General features: G+C 41.5%; 1 protein-coding gene across 2 annotated transcripts in view; it reads left to right on the forward strand.

The window, feature by feature from the left end:
• nr3c2 (nuclear receptor subfamily 3, group C, member 2) overlaps positions 1 to 13,119 on the forward strand; it is a 354,577-nt gene that overhangs the window by 270,098 nt on the left and 71,360 nt on the right. For both annotated transcript variants that reach the window (XM_073042920.1, XM_073042919.1), the window contains exon 6: positions 2,537 to 2,681. In XM_073042920.1, coding sequence (XP_072899021.1) covers positions 2,537 to 2,681 — 145 coding nt within the window. The remainder of the gene's footprint in view (positions 1 to 2,536; positions 2,682 to 13,119) is intronic.

Consider the following 13,119-nt stretch of genomic DNA (forward strand, 5'->3'; position numbering starts at 1 on the left):
CCACTTACCAGTCCTCAGCCCACATTATTTAGCTGATCGAGATCCCCCATAACCTTCTACACCATCTACGAGACTATTTTAGTATCATCCGCAGACTTACAAATCATCCCTTGTACACTCACGTCCAAATTATTTATAGAAGTTACAAGCAAGGGAAGCCCCAGCACCCCTGTGACTCATCACTAGGCACAGGCTCCATTGTGAGAAATAGCCCTCACGCAACACCTACCATGGAGTCAATCCAGCAACTGGAGGACTTGAGTTATAAAGAGAGATTGAATAGGCTGGGTCCATTTTCTCTGGAGTGAAGGAAGCTGAACTGACAAGATAGTGGTATATAAAATTATGAGAGGTACAAATACTGTTTTCTATATTGATGGGGGGGGGGGCATTGGCCTAAAACTAAAGGACATGGGTTTAAGGTGAGGGGAGGAAGCTTAAAGGGGTCTAAGGGATAAATTTGTCACACAGAGTAGTTGGTAACTGGAATGAGTTGCCAGATGAGGTGGTGAGGGCAGGAACCGTAACAATGTTGAAGGGGTACCTGGACAGCTGCTGGGATGAACAACACGTAGTGGGATATGGGATTAGTTGCAGGCATCTTGGATTTGTACCTACAGGCAGTGTGGTCAGCATAGACATGGTGGGCCGAAGGGTCTGTTACTGTACTGCACAACTCTGATTCAGTGCTGCTTTGACTCTGCCAGCAAGAGATCAGTTAATGCATTAAGGGGAAGATGTGTGTCAGGTCGAAGGGTGAATAACTGTGGGGCGGATAGTGCAATAATGAGATAGAATATGCTTGAGAAGACAGTGGGAGGAAGAGACATGGTTTTTACATCAGAATCTGAATGAGTAGGATTTCTTAATACCTTGGTCGCCATTCAAAGTCAAGTCTATCATGCTCTCAGAGCAATCTGATAAATCCCATTAGCGAGGGGTGGGCACAATGGTGCAGCTAAAGGAGCTGAGGCCCCTGAGAGCCAAACGCAGGGTTCAGTCCTGACCTGTGTGATGTCTGCACACTCCTCTTTGGTTCCCTCCCGGTGCTCCAGTTTCCCCCCACATCCCAACTCGTCGTGATTTGGTATGCTAGCTGGGCACTTCGAATTGCCATCGGACCATAGGTGTTTGTTGGTCTTTTTTTTAATGAGTTATTTTGGGTTCCTTGTTTTGTGGCTGCCTGTATGGCGACAACTCCCACGGTTGTATAATGTGTACATACTTTGATAACAAACATTTGAAATTTGAACTTTGAGAGGTCGAGCCTGTGGTTGGAGTTGATAAATCATGGTTGGAGTTGCTGTAGGAACAGTGCAAATGGTCGGTGAGGACTTGTGCACTGAAGGGCCATTTTATGTGCTGTATCTCTCTGACTGTAAATCTCCTTCCTCCATGTATTTCCTCTTTTATTTTTACAATTTCACTCCAATTCTTCAACTATCGGTATACACGAACATTAATTTCCAACAAGCAGTTACCACCAGCACTTATATCAGATGTGTGTGAAAACCAAAAGCAATCCAGAAAATCTCCACTCAGTTTTAATCCACTTATTCTCAGGGTGAACATGCAAAACTCTTACACAAAGCACCGGAAATTATGATCAAGTCTGTTCAACCACTGTATTAACGTGCCTTTAGTACCAAATCTCATTAAGTACCCCAAGCAACATATTATCATTTAATTAATGGGATTCTGCCTCCTGCTGGCAGGGAGAGGAACCTCCCTGCAGACCAATATAAACTACCAGTATCTTTTTCAGTGAAGTATCATTTAAACAAAAGGCAACCTTTCACCATCTGGATTCCATTCTTCATTTCCTTCTGTTGTATTTAACCATGATTCATATTTGAATCTTTTAAAATTGTGACTTTGAAATTGTGTTATCAACATGCCTGCAAATTAATTGATCACAATGCACAGAAGTAATTTTATTTTACTTATTTATTCATACTTGTTTACTTATTTTGTCAACAACTCTGGCAATTGTTGGCCATTGCTCATTCCCTAACGACACAGTTAGGGATCTATCACATTGATGGTATATTTCTGTCGATGAAGGACATTTTTGACCAAATGGGTTTGATCACATTTTGGTTTTTCCATGGTAACCAGTTTTGCTACCAGTTTTTTAAATTTCAAGATTTATTTGATTGATTACATTTAAGTTATCCAGCTGCCATGGTAGAATTCAAACTCGTGTCTCTAGGTTGATGGTTTCTAGTTCAGTAACTTAACCACTAAACTGTCGTACATCAGAAGGTGGATGCTGGAGTAAAAAGAAACATGTGTTTGACATTCTCCATGAACTCCTAGACCCGAGCATTCCTCCTGCAACAGGAAATCATAATCCAGCCTTCATTTGCTTGTTGAGGATTCACTTGGCCGTTCTGACAGTATCGAATACTGTGGTGGGTATGAGGTTAAATGGGAACATTAAGTTGAATCTTAAATATTCAGTCCAAAAAAAATTGCTAAGTTCAGCGATTAAAGTTCAACAAATCTGTAATGGCCATCGTATTGTGTTTTTCAGGATTCCGTGTCATGGCACTTGATGACCAAATGACTCTGCTCCGGTACTCTTGGATGTGTTTGATGACGTTTAGCCTTAGTTGGAGATCGTACAAACACACCAATGGCACAATGCTTTACTTCGCACCAGATTTGGTGTTCAATGAGTAAGTGTATTTCATATTAATTTTTTGATGGCTTGTTTGTAGATCTTTACCCATACCAATAATTGTATTAGGCAAAGTAAGAAAAATCAGATTAATGCATGGCATAAAACCCAGAGTCAGGCTAAGTAATGTATCACTGCCGTATGTCATGAAACCTGTTGCTGTGAGGTGGCAATACATTGCAATACATAATAATAAAATAAACTATAAATTGCAGTAAGAAATACATAAAAAATTAAATTAAATAAGCAGTGCAAAAAGAAAAGCACGAAGAAAGTGAGTTACTGCTCCTTGTCCATTCACACAAGTCGGTAGAAATTTGCGAGAGTCTTTGGTGACATACCAGGTCTCCACAAATTCTTAATGAAATATAGCCACTGTTGTATGTTCTTTGTAATTGTGTCAATATGTTGGACCCAGTACAACATCCAGGAATTTGAAGCTGTTCACCCTTTCCACTGCTGATCCCTCGATGAAGATTGCTGTATGTTCCGCGAACTCCCCCTTCTTAAAGTCTACAATCAATTCCTTGATCTTGCTGACGTTCAATGCAAGGTTGCACACCACTCAACAAGCTGATCTATCTCACTCCAGTATGCCTCCTTGTCACCATCTGAAATTTTGCCAACAATGGTTGTGTCATTGGCAAATTTATACATGGCATTTGAGCTGATGCTCGAACAGCTGATAATTTGGTTTATAGCACTTATCATCCAATACTTGGCTGCTATGTGATTGCATTGAAAACACATTTTTTGATGTATGCTGGTGTACAGTAATTATTTGCTGTGGTTGATTTTTATTATATAATGTCCTGAGTGAACTTCAACAACGTGCAACTTGTATTGATGCTTTTAAGTGACAATTACATGGAATCTCTTTCCACAGCAAAAATAAATCCATCTGTGATTGTCAACATCTTGATGTGGAGATTTTCAGAGAGTAACTTGACATCTAGTGGAAAGAAGTAATAAGGATCAGATAGAGCTCTGACAGAACCAATCATGCTAAACTCATAAGAAAACTGATTACCGAAAACAGACAGATGAGATTAAAGATGTTCATATTTATCACAAAGGTTGACATCAGTGTTTAGAAAGCTTAAATTAGTCAGCAGGTATCTTAAAGCTAAGCTTGTGAAAATGACAAACAGCATGAGTATGAAAATAGTCTGGAGAGTGCATCATTGTGTAATGCCAATAAGTGCACCATAGGAGGTTAAGAGTTTGTAGAAGGCATTATTGAATATCATTAGACATCAGTCAGAATTCTTGGCACTCTGTAACATCTATCTGCGTGCTTTAAGTGGAAGCATTCTCTTAACAACATAATAGATCCTGCCTTTGAACCAGTATGACATACCCTGTAAAATCTACCAGTTGGAAACTAAATTAGATATTGTAGAAAAAAATGGATGTATAATTCAGCAGCACCTGTGTAACCTAGTCCAGGATGCACAGATGAACTGTTGTAGAACATGGAACTAAACAGCACAGGGAGGGGCCCTTCAGATCACGATGCTGTGCCAAATGAATTCATCTAGTAATTGAATGCCTAACTAAATTAATCCCTTCTGTCTACACAATGTCCGTGTTCCTCCATTCCCTGCAAATTCATGTGCCTGCCTATCTAAGAACGTGTTAAATGCCTCCTCCACCACCCCTGACAGAACTCACACAAGAGTTCCAGGCACCCACCACTCACTGTGTTTTTTAAAAAAACACACACACACTTGCCCCTCACATCTCCTTTGAACTTGCCCTTCTCAGATTAAATACATGCCTTCTAAAATTAGACAATTCTACCTTGGGAAAAAGATACCAGCTCTCTATGCCTCTGATAATCTTATAAACCTCTATCAGGCCTCCAGTCGACCTCCAGCATTCCAGAGAAAACAACCCACGTTTGTATAACCCCTCCTTACAGCAAATCCAGCATCCTGGTAAACCTCTTCTGCACCCTTTTTAAAGCCTTCAAATCTTCCCTATAATGGGACAGCCAGATTTAAGTGCAATTCTCCACATACAGCCTCACCAGTGGTTTATATAGCTGAGACATCACATGCTGAATCTTTAACTCACTGCTTTGTCTTATAAAGGTAAGTATGGCATATGTCTTCTTCACCACCCTATTGACTTGTGCAACCACTTTCAGGAAGCTATGGGTTTGGACTCCAAGATCCTTCTATACATCAACACTATTAAGGGTTTTGCCAATAAGAGTGTATTTTCCCTTTGGATTTGATCCCAAAGTGCAATATCTCACATTTGGCCAGGTTAAACTACATTGGCATTTCTCCGCCCATATCTGCAACTGATCTATATATTTGGCAATTTTCTGCACTATCCAGAACACCACTAATCATTTTATCATCTACAAACTTTCTAACATAACTATCTATATTTTCATTTATACACGGTATTTCACAGACAGCAGAAATCCCAGTACAGGTCGCTGCAGAACACCACTAGTCCAGCACGTCCAGATAGTGTAAGTTCCATCAATAGTGACCCTCTAGTTTTCTGTGGACAAGCCCATTCTGGACCCAAATGTTCAATTCACCATAGGTCCCATGTATCTTAATCTTCTGGATGAGGTTCCTATGAGAGTCCTGGTCAAACTCCTTATAAAATTGATGCAGACGTAGATTATATCCACATCTCTGCCTTCATCCATTAATTACCTATGTCACCTCTTCGAAAAATGCAAACCAGCTTTGCCATTCATAAAAGTAGGGCATATCATATGCCTCAAGTGTATTTTCATGTCCGATCTACATTTCCTCTATTTCTCCTAATGTGCAACATCATATTGATAGCAGCCAAACTATACTTAAGGATTAAACAACCACAGCCCCGTTACAATAAATAATTTCAAAGGTTTACAACCCTCTTGCAGAATGTAATTTCTTTTCATCTCAGCTCTGAATAGCTGACACTGTATTCCTGGAACATACCATCTAGTTGTAGGCTCTCCTGCCAGTGGAAACTATCTCTTAGCATCTGGAGTCATAGAGTCATACAGCACAAAAGCAGGCCCCTTTGGCCTGACTAATCCATACCAATCGAAATGCTATTTTTCTGCATTTATGCTAATCCTCTTTCCTGCATTTGGCCATATCCCTGTCTTCCCTGTCTATCCGTGAACCTGTCCAAATGCATTTTGAAAGATTGTACTCACTTTTACCACCTCCTCTGAAAGTTTGTTCTGTTTCATACCACCCTCTGCAGATCTTTTTTAAAATATTTCCTCTCTCAAATTAAAACAACATCCCTTAGTTTTGGAATTCTCTACCCCTGGAAAAAGAACTGTTGCTATCTAGACACTCTATGCCCTCTTAATTTTATCAGTCTCTGTAAGGTTACCACTCAGTCTCCTGTGTTGTGGTGAGAGCAATCCCTAGTTCCCTCTTACTTCAAATGCTTTAAGAAAAGATCTGAAATTTTATTTATTTCTGTTAGCCATTGCTATTTTATAACCCCCCTTTTACTCTCCTAATTGCTTTCCTAAGATCTCTCCTATATAAACCTCAAAGAATTCACTTGATAACTTTTTTTTTACTTCACAAATGCTTACCTTTTCTCGATCAAACTCAATTTCTTTTGTTGACCAAAGGATTTTTACCCTTACAGGAACATGCTGAACTCATGAAATGTTGCTCCTCAGTGCATCCCAGTTATTGGATGTTGCTTTTCCCACTAGCAGCTTCTCCCAAACTATGTTTATCAGGTCCTGTTTTAGCTCGCATCAACAAGACCTTGCTGCCAGGAAAACTCAAGCTGTGGTGTTTCCAGTTCGGCATGCTCCCAAGACTCATGTGGCCTTTAATAGTGTATGAAATCTCCATCAACAAGGTAGAAAAGCTCAAAAGAGTGATCAGTACACATGTGAAACAGTGGCTTGGACTTCCACGATGCTTAAGTCCTGTTGGACTGTACGGGAATGGCAAATTGGAATTGCCAATTACAAGTCTTGTGGAAGAATTCAAATGCACCAAAGCAAGGTTGGTCATTACCCTCACTGAATCTGAAGATACTGTTATTCGTACAGTGCCCCCCCCCCCCCCCCCGTGTGGCAACTGAAGCCGTTCAGAGTGCTAGGTCTGCTCTTCACTTCAGGGATGTGGTTGGCCAAGTCCAACATGGGAGAGCCGGTCTCGGGCTCGTCCCAAAGGCTCCTCAATGGCACAAGGCAACATCAGTGCAGAAGAGACGGCTCGTGGTGGAGGAAGTGAGGAGACAGGAGGAGGCAGAGCGACACGCCAGAGCTGTTTCAATGGCTAAGCAGGGCCAATGGACTAATTGGAAGAGCCTGGAAAAGAGGAAACTCAGTTGGCGTGACGGGAGATGGAGGGATCTCGGCTAAGTTTTGTCATCAGAGCCACTTATGACCTCCTACCAACACCTCAAAACCTGAACCAGTGGTGGGGAGAAACCCCCACTTGCTCTCTTTGTCAAGCACCTGGATCACTAAGGCACATTTTAACAGGATGCACCATGAGCCTCAGCCAGGGGCGGTATACTTGGTGGCATAACCAAGTTCTCAGACAGCTGGCATCAATCTTGGAACAGAGGCAAACCACCGTAAACGCTCTCCCACAAACATCGGCAGGAAATATCCACATTACACGATTTGTACCAGCAGGCCAACCTCCAGAGCACCAAGTAACATCAAAAAATATAAGCATTCTGCATGTTGCTCGGGATTGGAAAATGGACGTGGACTTGGAGAAAAAGCTTGTGTTTCCCCTAGACATTGCGGCTACAACACTCCGGCCAGACGTAGTCCTGTGGTCCACAACAGCCAAGCTGGCATATGTTGTGGAATTGACAGCACCATAGGAAGATGGAGTTGAAGAAGCTTATGAGAGGAAAAAGACCAAGTACTCTGAACTGGCAACTGAAGCTGCTCAGAAAGGCTGGAAGACCAAGATTTTCCCTGTAGAAGTGGGACGCAGGGGATTCGTTGCTACATCTACGACCAGTCTATTGAAGAAGGTGGGGGTGAGGAGTGTCTCCTTCCAACAGGCAATCAAGTCCTTGTCAAATGCAGCAGAGGAAAGCAGCAACTGGATTTGGATTAAAAAGAAGGACAGCAACTGGTCTGCAAGATGAAGACAGGAGGGTACGGAACTGTGGGGGGTGTATCTGGGATGCCAAGTAGCACCATTGAGCCCCCTGGAGACATCGTGGGTTTATCAATGAAACGTCAAAGAAGGAGGGTGCCCACCTGATGACCCCGATGATGTAGCTACCCTCCTCGTCACCACTCCAAGCCCACTGCCAACATCGAGAGTGCCAACTTTATCATTGGGATTGAAACATCAAGTCCTAGTAGCTCTACTCTGCTATTGAATGCAGCCCTTCTCCAATTAACACCTTAACCCCAGATTCACCTTTATTCATTTCCATGAATACCTTAAAACTTACGGAATTGCAGTCACTGTTTACAATAAGTTTCTCTACAGACACTTCTGTCATCCTTGTACCCTAAAACGGGGTTGAGTACAGCTCCCTCTGTAATGAAATTCTCAACTTACTATAAAAGCCATCTCTGGATACATTTAACAAAGTCCACCCCATTTAGACCCTTCCCTGTCAATATTAGGAAAGTTAAAATCACCAACTACTAAAAACAACATTGCTTTTACATCCTACTGCAATTCCCCTACATATTTGTTCCTTCAAATACTGCCGACTGTTTGGAAGCCTATAGTGAAAACCCATCAAAGGGATTGTTCCTTTGTCATTTCTAAATTCTAGCCAAATAACTTTATTTGCTGATTCCTGCAGGATATCCTGCCTGAATACTGCTGTAGTGCTCTCCCTGGTCTGCAGATCACAATTATAGAATCTCCTCCCTTTTAGATACTCGGAAAGTATGGAGTTGCCATTCCTGACTTGCCCTCAGACACATTTCCATGATTGCCACAATATTATAATCCCATGCACTGATGCATGCTTTCAGCTCATCTCTCTTTTCAGCAACCTGCCTTGCATTAAAATAAATACAGTAAATCCTACAAGCCATCTTATGCTCTGGCCACTGTGCCCACTAATCGTGCCAGCTCCCTTTACTACATATGCTTCTCTCTTCTGCTACGCTATCATTTTGAGTCCGATCTCCCTCCCTATTACCCCCATCCCACCACATGTCACTATTTTAAGCCAACTCAAGTAGCACTGGCAAATCTCCAAACCTCCCTGTCAGGATATCAGTCCCCTTGAAGTTTCTGTGCAACCTGTGCTTTTAGTACAGGTCGTCTCTGCCACAAAGGAGATCCAATTATCTAGATATCTGTGGCATTCGCACCTGCTCCTTAGCCATGCATTTAGCTGTTCTATACTTTAACCCGCCAATTATTTTTAGAATCTTCATATCTCAATATGATCACCTCAGTGTTCAAAACCAGTGATTATAAGCCAGACCTTCTTAAATTCTTCTCATACCATAACCCTCCCATCCCAGGAGACAGTCCAGTGAAATCATACCATTCTGACTCCAAGACAAGTATTAGCAAAGTTGCACATGGAAATCCAAATGAAACTCATTTATTTTTGTAAGCAAACATCCATCCAATAATGGCAATCTACCATTTCCCTTTCTAATTGCTTGTTAAATGTACTGTATATGTTTACGTTCTTTTTCAAATGGACCAGAATGCAACGACCCCTTCCTTTTTATTCATTCTTCACTCAGTAATAATACATGGTGTTGTCCTATTTCTTGCACCAAAGTCATAGTCATAGAAACAGTCCCTTTGGCCCATCTAGTCCTTGCCAAACCATTTAAACTGCTTACTCCCACCGACCTGCACTGGGACCATAGTCCTCCATACCCCTGCCGTCCATGTACCTATCCAAAGTGTGTAGCTTCATCTCATACCTCATTGGTCATCCTCATGCCTCCTTGCTTAATATGTCCTATCCTTTAGCCACATTTAATCATCAATTACTCTTAGATATGTTGTATATAAAATATTTTCAAACCTTATACTATTTCTTTTATATATTTTTGAATAGTAACCATCATTTCATCTTACTCTTTCACCAGTGTTTGAAATTTTTGTTCTGAAGTATTCTTGATTTTTGTCAGGCATTGCAAAGGGCACCAACTTTACCTCAGTGGCTGCAGAGACCACTGATTTGTACAGTAGGATGTCGTGGATCTACTCTTGTTCTCCATTCATTATGCCTCTTTCTCTTTGCCATGACCTTCTGTTGGAGCACCCTTTTTGCCTCTAGGCTGGGTTTATTGATGTTGAGTAGCTATTTAATTGTTTGGACCCGGCCTTGATCACATTTTGAAGTTTCTAGGGATTACACCCATCTTAATCTAATTTTATCAGATAATCTATATGTAGAATCAACAGAAGCTTAGCATTTACAACAATCAAAATTCTGCTTTTTCATATATACACTTAACTAAAAAATAGTGCATTAATTGTATTTCTAACTTGTGCGCAGAAATATGTTATAGTCACATACCAGCAGTGCTGATTCTTTTAAATCAAAAATGCAGTTATTCTTATCTGCTCACACAATCAACCCAAAGCAAGTAAGTAGAGGAGGAAATTGGGCAAAAACAAAGAACATTTGAAATGAAGGTGAAAGAACAAAGAGAGAGAGAGAAAATAGGAAGTGTATTAAGATTTGCCAGCATAATCCTCAAAATGGTCTCACCTGAGAATGATGAAAGGTTTCAGATAGATAGTCTAGGATAGTTACCCCAAATGCTGTTTTCCTGGTCCATTGCTTCTGATTTACCTGATCACAAGGATCACTTTTGCCCTATCCCCATCAACTCAACAGAGCTGGACACAGGAATATAGTCGGCCCTCTGTATCCACGGGTTCTGCATCCGCAGATTCAACCAACCACGGATCGAAAATATTCGAAAAATAAAATTCCAGGAAGTTCCTAAAAGCAAAACTTGAATTTGCCGCGCGCCGAGCACTGCGCTGAATCCACGCAAGTGATGTGATGTGTAGGCATACCCTGCTGTAGCCTCCTGCCATTTCACAGATCCTCAGTCTCTCTCCAGCACTCGTTGTTTGAACATTGTTCGCCTCGCGTTTCGTCCGTTCGCTACTTTGTTTCTGTGAAAAAATGGCTTCCAAAAAGCAATTAAGTTGTCAAAACAATTCCTCAAAGGCTAAGAGGGAGAGTAAAGTGCCATCTCTCGCCGAGAAAGTAGAAATATTAGATCTTTGAGAAAATGGCATGTCGCATTCCAAAGTGGGCCTTAAGGTTGGTAAAAACGAATCGAGCATTCGCACAATAAAGCAGAAAAAAGCTGAAGTTCATGCAAGTGTTAGTGCTGCCCCTAAAACGACAAAAATGGTCTCTCTGGTTCATGATAAAGTGCTTGCAAAGACTGAGAAAGCAGTAAGTGTGTGGCTAGAGGACACATCACAGAAGATATCCCTGTTGATGGCAAAATTATACGTGAAAAAGCACTTAGCCTCTATGAGCACTACTGTTGAGGAGAGCAAGAGGAAGGAGTGTAAGGCTAGTGAGGAATGGCTGGCTAGCCATGTAAAGCGCTACAGCCTCAAGAACTTAAAGATCATGGGAGAATCAGGATCGACTGATGCCGAGGCAGCATCAGCATTCCCAGAGGAACAAGTGTTAAAGGATATGATACTTGAATACGAACCGTTGATGGAACGAAACCTCTGTGTCACCCGAGGGATAACAACATGCCTACAACCACTGCAGTTCTTTGATGATGCAAAGAAAAAGAAGATATAATCCTATAATCAATGTTTCTAACTAAAGCATCTGCAATTGTGAAGCCTTGATCTTCAATGCTTGAAGATCCTCAGCCTTCAACCTCCACAGATCCTGACTTTAGTATTATTGAGCCTCCTCCAAAGCGTCCTTATTCCCTAAACAAGAAGTGTGACAACTATTTATTGTCACCAAACAATTGATACTAGAGAGATACTGTTACAAGAGAGAAGGTGCTCAAAAAGCTGTAAGACCAAAAGGTACATAGGTCAACCGGACCAGATGAGCTTCACCCTAGGGTTCTGAAAGAGTTAGTGATAGAGATTATGGAGGCACTTATAATTAACAATTAAAAATCATTGGACTGTTGCGTGGTATAATTAACAATTAAAAATCATTGGACTGTTGCATGGTGCCAGAGGAAATTGCAAAAGTTGCTGCACTCTTTAAGAAAGGAGGAAGGCAGCAGAAAGGAAATGATAGACCAGTCAGTGATTGGGAAGATGTTGAGCTCAGTTGTTAAGGATGAGGTTATGGACTACTTAGTGACATAGGACAAGATAGGACAAAGTCAGCATGGTTTCCTTAAGGGGAAATCTTGCTTGATGAACCTGTTGGAATTTTTTGAAGAGATTACAACTAGGATAGATAAAGGAGATGCAGTGGATGTTGTATATTTTGACTTTCAGAAGGCCTTTAACAAGGTGCCACACATGAGGCTGCTTACAAAGCTAAGAGCCAGTAGTATTACAGGTTATAACATGGTTAGAGCATTGGCTGATTGGTAGAAGGCAATGAGTAGGAATAAAAAGATCCTTTTCTGGTTGGCTGCCAGTGACTAGTGGTCTTCCACAGGGGTTGGTGTTGGGACTGTTTTTTATGATTTAGATGATGGAATAGATGGTTTTGTTGCCAAGTTTGCAGATGATACAAAGATTGGTGGAGGTGCAGGTAGTGTTGAGGAAACGGGTAGGCCGCAGAAGGACGTAGACAGACTAGGAGAATGGGCAAGAAAGTGGTAAATGAAATACAATGTTGGAAAATGCGTGGTCATGCACTTTGGTAGCAGAAATAAATGTGCAAACTATTTTCTAATGGGGAGAAAGGTTGAGTCAGTGGTGAGGAAGGCAAACGCAATGTTAGCATTCATTTTGAGAGGTCTAAAGTACAAGAGCATGGATGTGATGCTGAGGCTTTATAAGACATTGGTGATGCCTCACCTTGAGTATTGTGAACAGTTTTGGACTCTTCATCTAAGAAAAGGTGTGCTGGCATTGGAGAGGGTTCAGAGGAGGTTCACAAGGATGATTCCGAAAATGAAAGGGTTATCATACGAGAAACGTTTAATAGCTCTGGGTCTGTAGTTGCTGGAATTTAGAAGGATTAGGGGGATCTAGAACATAGAATAGTATAGCACATTACAGGCCCTTCGGCCCACAATGTTGTACTGACCCTCAAACCCTGCCTCCCATATAACCCCCCACCTTAAATTCCTGCATATACCTGTCTAGTAGTCTCTTAAACTTCACTAGTGTATCTGCCTCCATCACTGATTCAGGCTGTGCATTCCATGCACCAACCACTTTCTGAGTAAAAATCCTTCCTCTAATATCCCCCTTGAACTTCCCTCCCCTTACCTTAAAGCCAAGTCCTCTTGTATTGAGCAGTGGTGCCCTGGGGAAGAGGCACTGGCTATCCACTCTATC

Source organism: Hemitrygon akajei, chromosome 4 (genome assembly GCF_048418815.1).
Source record: "Hemitrygon akajei chromosome 4, sHemAka1.3, whole genome shotgun sequence".
Taxonomy (NCBI): Eukaryota; Metazoa; Chordata; class Chondrichthyes; order Myliobatiformes; family Dasyatidae; genus Hemitrygon; species Hemitrygon akajei.